At 39.3% G+C, this 8965-nt stretch overlaps 1 protein-coding gene across 1 annotated transcript; it reads left to right on the top strand.

The window, feature by feature from the left end:
• The first annotated feature begins 742 nt into the window (after positions 1 to 742).
• Positions 743 to 8740, top strand: LOC132709878 (vomeronasal type-2 receptor 26-like). Its single transcript, XM_087893220.1, has 3 exons — positions 743 to 1258; positions 7403 to 7529; positions 7839 to 8740. Exons 1-3 carry the CDS (start codon positions 743 to 745, stop codon positions 8738 to 8740), a joined length of 1545 nt encoding a protein of 514 aa, XP_087749346.1.
• Positions 8741 to 8965: the final 225 nt, after the last annotated feature.

The raw sequence follows: 8965 nt of genomic DNA, 5'->3' as shown, positions 1-8965 counted from the left end.
TTGTATTAATGTCCGATATGCAGTGCGGGTTCCAGACAGATGAGCTGTATTTTGAGAATTGGTCTAGCAAAAATTTTGTAGGCCATAGTTTTCAGTTCAATATTACCGGAGAAGAAGCTTCGCAAGATTAGGTTAACAACTTTTAATGCTTTTTTGGCAAAAGCATCTACATATTCTGTCTCATCAGCAGTGAGTTTAAGTCATACTGTACTAAAATCCAGCATAGCCTCCCAAGTGACAAATAGGTTGGTTCACAAACAAAAAACGTTAATGTCACACACTCATACAGACTGGCAGAGCCTTCTTCTATCTCATTTCTTCCATCTATCATTTCTATCTATCTATCATTTCTTCATCTATCATTTCATCTATCATTTCCTCTGTATCATTTCTGAAACATCTCTCCATTTAGCTGGCATATGGCTCCTTTCCCTTTCAAGGGAAAAATGGATTGAACCCTTCCTTCTTCCGTATGGCCCTCAATGAAGACCACCAGGTCCAAGGCATCATTTCCCTGTTAAGATATTTTGGATGGACCTGGATTGGCCTCTTTGCTGAGGATGGTGACAAGGGAGAGCATTTTTTGGTCAACCTGGAGGCCTTGTTTTCTCAGAATGGAATCTGTTCAGCCTTCACTCAATCAGTGCCACATCAGGAGCACCAAAGGGTGGGTGATTGGAATAAAGTCAGTGCCTTGGTTAGAAGAATTCATCTTCATTTTACACAGAGCAGAACGAGCATAATGGTTGTTTATGGAGATGCGAAGACCCTGATGTGGCTGAACATTTTAACATCTACAGAACATAATAGATGTAATGAAAAGATATGTGATGGAAAAGTGTGGATTATGACAGCCCAGATAGATGTTACATTAATGGACCAACAGTTTGAGAACACATTGGATCTGTTCCAAGGATCCCTTTCCTTCATGCTTCATTCCATGGAAATTAATGGGTTCCAAGATTTTCTGAAGTTCTTCAAATTTGGTCAGAGTCCACAAGACTGGATTCTGAAAGAGTTCTGGGAGGCAGCTTTTAAATGCCAGTTTCCAAATCTCAACCATGTGTTTAAACATTCATGCACTGGGGTGGAAAGCTTGGCGTCGCTTCCTGCTTCAACTTTTGAAATGGCCATGAGCGGACAGAGCTATGGCATCTACAATGCAGTTCATGCTGTGGCCCATGCTTTGCATTCTGCAGTTTCATCTCAAGTTATATCCATGAGAACACTGGGCAGAAAAAGATTTCAGCCATGGCAGGTACTCATGGAACTCTGTCCTTATCATGGCACATATCTGCCTATATAATATGAGCCAAGGTGGCGCAGTGGTTAGAGTGCAATACTGCAGGCTAATTCTGCTGACTGCTGGCTGCCTGCAGTTTGGCAGTTCAAATCTCACCAGGCTCAAGGTTGACTCATCCTTCCATCCTTCTGAGATAGGTAGTATGAGGACCCAGATTGTTGAGGGAAATAGTCTGAGTCTGTAAAACTATTTAGAGAAGGCTGTAAAGCACTGTAAAGTGGTATATAAATCTAAGGGCTATTACTATAGTCATGGTATTAGTGAGATGGATAGCACAGTTATACAATAAATTAAAAAATATATAAAAAAGACAAGACAAAACCTTTTGTAAAGTAGCTCCAAGCCACAGCTCTTTTCAACAGGAGTTATCGGTCCAGGAGGATCCCATTTGTATGCCCTGGTCTCACATGGGAAAGTGCCACCACATTAAAAACTAAATATGGAGGGTTTCTGAAAACTACAATAGTCAACACCTAGCAGTGTTATGATTTCAAGACTTCAGTTCAATGGCTGGCTGAAGAATTATGGCAATTAATGTCCATACATCATACACATACCCAAGTTGAGAAAACTGCTCCAGATACACATTTAATCTTACCAAGTTTACTTCAAAACAAGCTTTCAACATTACCAAGGTTGGGAAAACTTGCTCTGGGCACACACTTAAAGAATGGATTTCAGCGGGTGCTCCAGGCTTTCTTGAGCACCTCAAAGGAAGAGGGTCCTGCCACCTCTTTCCCAGTTGACTTATTTTCCTTAGTACTGTTTCCCACACCATCAAAATCTTCCTTCCTGTGTCTTAAATCTAACATTCAGAGTACTATAGTTCAACGTTTTATTTATGGAGTGGAGAAGAGGAAAGATGGAGGGAAGGGATCTTTTTATCTGAAGCTTTCCTGGCTGATTGTTGTGGTCCACCAGCAGCCTGTGGAGCTGGCAGCAGAGTTTGACAGTGAGGAGGCTGGGGAGGAACATGGGCCAGTCCTGGAGTCTGGGGAAGGCCTGGACAAGGGCTCTCTGTCGGAGGCAGAGATGGGGCCAGGGCCATCTAGGAGTGATGCGCAGACTCCAGTGCCCCCAGAGTCAGGCGGCGAAGAGGCAAAGGAACAGGAGGAGCCTGTTCCTAGTGCATACATGCGCAGAGCTGCCAGAAAGCAAGAGCAGCTAAAGCAAAGGGATGACTTGGGAGTAAGGCCAGGAGATGATTGGACTCTCCCATAAGGCTTAAAAGAGAAACAAAGGCACTTGGGCCTTTTGCAGGAAAGCAACATTGCTAACTCTGTTTCCAGTCGGCATCTCTGTTTGTTTTTGAACTCCGCAGGGCTTTGCCAAGTAAGGCCTTTGGCAATGTGTCAAAGAAGATAAAGGTTGGTGATTATCCTGAAGGACTTCTTCTGAAGGACTTTTTTTGCAACTAATTGAAACTCAGCTGGGAATGAAAGTAATTCTCGGCTGTTACAATAAAATAGTTTTTTGGGGGGGACTAATTGTGTATTGTAATGACTCGTAAGCCTAGGTCACAACACTGATATGTCAACAGAGTGAAAATGAAAACAGTAATATATTTCTTGGTATTTTCCCCTGGCCTTCCCTGGGCCTCATCCACCACTCATTCAATTGGTCTTCAGTTCATTGCAATTTTGTTTGTCATTTAATGACCCCATAATCCCTTACAGGGTGGAGTCAGGACAACTGAACAGAGTGTTTGCTGGCCAGATGCCCTTTCTGTCACCAATGTGGAATTTTGCAGCAGATATATTCTCATTGTGCCCACAGAGAGTCATATCAGCCCCTACCTAGGATCGAATTCACAGCCTCCTGATTGTGAGGCGAGCTCCACCTCCAGGCCACAGCACCACTCTCTTCAGTTCACTGCAATTCAGGGGATTAGACCTAAAAAGGATGACATTTTCAGAATATATTGGGTTAAACTGGCCCTGGGAAAGTAGATTAGAGACTAATCATGGGTGAGGTCAAAATTCATGTGTATGAAGACACTTAATTACGGGAGTATTGTCTGAATCATGAAGATGGGAATAGATTTTTAAGTTTGTTTTCAGAAATCTTTCTCCAGAAACAATCGAGTAAAAACGGATTCCTGACATAAGAAAAATATATGTATAAAAAGCTATGTGGTTTTTTTAAGTCTCTACTGTCAGCAATGAAATACAGACATTACCAGGTTTGAGATAGAAATAGATAAGATATATGGAATACCATTTCAAATATTACTTGGAGCAAACTTCTGCTTTAATATTTTTGAATAATTTACATGGCTACTCAAAGATTTTGTACAAATGTATCTGCCTGGTTTTTGCTTGTTTGTTTGTTTTGTTTGTTTACCTACCAACCTATCTATTTCCTTTTCCATCAGCTCCACTTTTTTCTTCAAGGGATTTCCTTTAACAACTCAGCAGGAGAAACAGTGTCCTTCAACGCAGAAGGAGAAATGGAAAGCCAATTTGACATCATCAACTTGCTCACCTTCCCCAATCATACTTTCCAGAGGCTGAAAGTTGGAAAGCTTGATTCCAAATCTGTGCAAGGAAAACAAATCTCTCTTAGTGAAGATGTGATAGTGTGGAATAGGGCTTTTAACCAGGTGCACAAGGTAGGATCCTAGTTTAATTTTTTAAAAAGAAAAATTATCAGAGACTGATGACTGTGGATTATAGAAGTGGAAAAGTGTAGTATTGGAAAAGTTTACAAGGATCATATATTCCAGGCCTCTGAAACAGAGGTGGGTTTCAGCAGATTCTGACCAGTTCTGGAGACCAGTAGAGGAAATTTTGAGTAGTTTGGAGAACCAGTAAATACCATCTCTGACTACCCCATCTATTCTCTGCCTCCCGAGTCCCAGCTGATCGGGAGGAAATGGGGATTTTGCAGTAACCTTCCCCTGGAGTGGGGAGGGATTGGAGATGTTACAGTATCCTTCCCCTGCCCCGCCCACCATGCCACGCCCACCAAGCCATGCCATGCCCACCAAGCCACATCCACAGAACCGGTAGCAAAAATTTTTGAATCCCACCACTGCTCAGTAATGTGCAGGAATGATGTTCAAGCCATCATAGAAGGTGGTTTCTCCAGCCTTATCTGCAGAAGCTGTAAAGGTGAAGGGTCCACAACTGTATAGTAGCCCGCCATTCAGATATTATCATCAGCAAATGATTTCTCATAAAAATCTTATTAAGAAGTTTCAGAGGCTCATACTGAGAATGATCAGTGGTGGGTTTCTGATATTCTTACTACCAGTTCGTTGCATGTTGCGCCTTCAGCACAGGTGCCTGGCCTTCCATGCATGCGCTTTGCATGCATCCACGTGGCCTCAAAAACGTGGCTAAATAGGATGGCATTATGTCAGGATGGGTGGGCGGGACCACCCACAATCACTGCTACCGATCCGTCTGAACCGGTACGAACCGGCTGAATACCACCTCTGGCTTTGATCAATTGTGGGAGGGATCCGATACTCCCATATTACACCACTCCTGTGCAGCTTGCATTGGTTGCCGGTTGCCCTCTGGGTGAGATTCAAGGTGCTGGTGTTAACCTATAAATAAGGTTTATTTATAACCTGGTGTTAACCTCATGGCTTAGGCCAAGGTTATTTGTCGGACTACCTGCAACCAGCATCAACTTCCCATCGCCCGGTACGCTCTCACAGAGAGGGCCTACTCAGGGTGCCGTCGGCTAGACAATGTCGGCTGGCGACCCCCAGGGAAAGAGCCTTCTCTGTGAGCGCCCCCCACCCTCTGGAATCAACTTCCCTTGGGGCCCCGGTTGGCCCCTGACCTTCGCACCTTCCGCCGTGAATTGAAAACCTGGCTATTTATGTCCCCCGGCCTGGACTGATGGGGTAATATATTTTAATTTTAAAAAAAAAAACTTTTTATTCTTCTGTGTATATTTGTTGTTTTTAACAATCACTTGGTCGATTGTCGTTGTGAGCCACCCTGAGTCCTTGGAGATAGGGTGGCATACAAATTTTATAAATAAATAAATAAAAAATAAATTGTGCTCCTTACTATCACATAGAATAGAATAGAATAGAATAGAATAGAATAGAATAGAATAGAATAGAATAGAATAGAATAGAATAGAAAATATGGAATGGAATGGAATAGAATAGAATAGAATAGGAATAGAATAGAATAGAATAGAATAGAATAGAATAGAATAGAATAGAATAGAATAGAATAGAAAATATGGAATGGAATGGAATAGAATAGAATAGAATAGAATAGAATAGGAATAGAATAGAATAGAATAGAATAGAATAGAATAGAATAGAATAGAATAGAATAGAATAGAATAGAATAGAAAATATGGAATGGAATGGAATAGAATAGAATAGAATAGGAATAGAATAGAATAGAATAGAATAGAATAGAATAGAATAGAATAGAATAGAAAATATGGAATGGAATGGAATAGAATAGAATAGAATAGGAATAGAATAGAATAGAATAGGAATAGAATAGAATAGAATAGAATAGAATAGAATAGAATAGAATAGATAGAATAGAAAATATGGAATGGAATGGAATGGAATGGAATAGAATAGAATAGAATAGAATAGAATAGAATAGAATAGAATAGAATAGATAGAATAGAAAATATGGAATGGAATGGAATAGAATAGAATAGAATAGGAATAGAATAGAATAGAATAGAATAGAATAGGAATAGAATAGAATAGAATAGAATAGAATAGAATAGAATAGAATAGAATAGAATACAATACAATACAATACAATACAATACAATACAATACAATACAATACAATAACAGCATTGGAAGGGCCCTTGGAGGTCTTCTAGTCCAACCCCTTGCTTAGGCAGGAAATATTATCATAGTATTATTCATTTTTTTAAAAAAAATCTTTATGGATTAATTCATATATTTATTCCCCATTTTCCTTCTCTGTTCAAGTGAAGGTAAACACAGAGCAATAGAAGAAAGAGTTCATGACCAAAACAATACACACAGTTTATGAACTCAAATCTGCAAGAAAAACAATCTGAAACAGGGGTTGATACTGAAAATTTCCCCAAATATGATCTTACGTTGTTTCTAATGGAAATAATGGTGTGTCTTCTGAATGAAAAATAGTTCTGATGTTTGTCTCATCCATCTCTTTTCATGCTTCAGGGGCACTTCACACAATTTGTATAAACCAATATTTAATAGTGTAACAAATGGCTGAATTTCTACGGTAGTACCTTCAGATTCTTCTTTTTCCCAGAACATCTTTAGTGCTGAGTTTTCTGCTTTAACTGTGTTTTATTATACAGTTGATTATTGATGTTTTACACAAAGAAAAAAAGAAAAGAAAACCAACAAGCAGTAGCACACCGAAAAAGAAAGCATAATTTTATATCTTCATTCCCGTCCCATCCCACCCAAGAATGGTTATGGATTGCATATACTGCACTGTTGCCGTTATTGCATTGTTGCATATTATTTGTTTGTTTAATTTTTATAGGCACGCATTTTAGTGAATGACTCTGGGCAGCTATAGAAATCAATCTAACAAGCAAATAAATATTACACAACAATGCAATTGGATTATATTGTTGCGCATTATGCACTTCCCTCATTTTTAACACTGGCAACTCTTCCTGAACTCTTATTAAAATGAAAAGGAAGTTTTTCAAGTCTCTGAAAAGTATGTCAAAGGCCCATCATTCCATCAAGATAAATGCCTGCATTTACTATTTTAAATAAAGAAATTACTTACTGTCCCCTACTCCTCTTTTCTGGTTAATTCAGGGTCCACTATAGAGGAAAACAACTTACTGTATCTCTTAGACATTGATGGCTAAATTTTAATTTTAAATTATCTTTATGTTAGAAATTATGTTTATGTATAGCACTACAGATCAAACAAAGAGTACACTCATCATGTGATTTACTGCTTAACTGCTCAACTGTAACAGGAAACAGGAAACTCTACTTGGAACAAAATAACATAGAGTATATACCATAGATTCAAACTTGTAAACACTGCCATCTATTGCCTGAATACTACTGTAGTTGTCACATATAAAATACATTCCAACAAATTGTATTCCAACACTTTATTTTCCGGATAGGGGGCCCCTCAATCAATGTGTAATGAACTTTGCCAACCAGGTTATCAGAAGAAGAAGAAGGAAGGGAAGAAATTTTGTTGTTATGACTGTGTTCCATGTTCAGAAGGAAAGTTTTCAGACCAGAAGGGTAAGTGAAGTTGTATAGACAGTATTCAGCAGACAGTGAGACCATTATTAATTGGAGAATAATGTATGTAATAAAAATGTATGTAATAAAAATGTAAAGTCTTGTTCAAGTCAAGATAAGTCTCATTCATAATGGGTGCTTTAGAATTCACATATGAAATATGTGCTATAATAGCTAGGATGACCATAATCATCTTCCATTATATTTCAGTAGAAGATTCGGTGGTTTCCAGTAGCCTTCAGGAAGAAACATCCACAAACAATTTCAATGTGTCAGAACTAAACTGGAACTTGGTCTTTTTTCCCCCAGATATGAATGAGTGTTTCAGTTGCTCAGAAGAACAGTATCCAAATGAAAACCACACTCAATGCATCCCCAAAGTCATAACTTTTCTCTCCTATGAAGAACCCTTTGGAATCAGCTTAGCTTCTGCTGCTCTCGTTTTCTCTTTCACCACGCTCTTTGTGCTTGACATATTCATTAAGCACAGAGACACTCCAATTGTCAAAGCCAACAACCGAGATCTCTCCTACATTCTCCTTGTCTCCCTTCTGCTTTGTTTCCTCTGCTCTTTGCTTTTTCTTGGTCCACCAAGGAGGATCACCTGTCTTCTGCGACAGCCCACTTTTGGTATGACTTTCTCAATGGCCATTTCTTGTGTCTTGGCCAAAACCATCACAGTGGTGGTGGCTTTCATGGCAACAAGACCAGGGTCCAACATGAGGAAGTGGGTGGGGAAAAGATTGGCCAACTCCATTGTAGTCTCCTGTTTCTTCATTCAAGCAGTTCTTTGTGTTGTGTGGATGACAATCTTTCCCCCATTCCCAGATATGGACAAACAATCATTCACCAAACAAATCATTGCAGAATGCAATGAAGAGCCCATTGTGATGTTTTTCCTTGTCTTGGGGTATATGGCACTTCTGTCCATCATCAGCTTCATGGTGGCCTTCCTAGCCAGGAACCTTCCAGAGAGTTTCAATGAAGCCAAGTTCATCACTTTCAGTATGCTGGTGTTTTGCAGCATTTGGTTAACTTTCCTTCCAGCCTATCTCAGCACCAAAGGGAAAGAGAAGCTAGCTGTGGAGATCTTCTCAATCTTGGCCTCCAGTGCTGGCTTACTTGGTTGCATCTTTGTCCCAAAATGTTATATTGTTCTATTTAAACCAGAGCTAAACACCAAAGAACAGCTGACAAAGCAGAAGCATTAAGGAACTGATTTGTTGATCTATGATCAGAGCTTTGCTCTCTTTTATCCTTGTGATATGTTTACGTTTAATATTACATGATTTGTTTGTATTAAAGGGTGAAGGATATTTATATTATTCAGATGAATTGAATAAAAATCTTTTTCTGATAGACCTTAAATAACAATATCTGTTGCTAGATTTGCTCGGTCAGCCAGGTAAAGCTCTGGATCACTAAACAGAAATTAA

Source organism: Pantherophis guttatus, chromosome 4 (genome assembly GCF_059756535.1).
Source record: "Pantherophis guttatus breed Tessera chromosome 4, ASM5975653v1, whole genome shotgun sequence".
Classification (NCBI taxonomy): Eukaryota; Metazoa; Chordata; class Lepidosauria; order Squamata; family Colubridae; genus Pantherophis; species Pantherophis guttatus.
Note: the sequence above shows the minus strand (reverse complement) of the source record. Positions and strands in the feature narration are given on the sequence as shown.

Bases quoted from the DNA above. Each gene is read 5' to 3' on its own strand.
- LOC132709878 (XM_087893220.1), top strand. From the start codon at position 743: ATGGTTGTTTATGGAGATGCGAAGACCCTGATGTGGCTGAACATTTTA. The intron at 1,259-7,402 runs GTACTCATGGAA...TTTTCCGGATAG, and splicing joins AAAGATTTCAGCCATGGCAG to GGGGCCCCTCAATCAATGTG. The intron at 7,530-7,838 runs GTAAGTGAAGTT...TTTTTCCCCCAG, and splicing joins AAAGTTTTCAGACCAGAAGG to ATATGAATGAGTGTTTCAGT.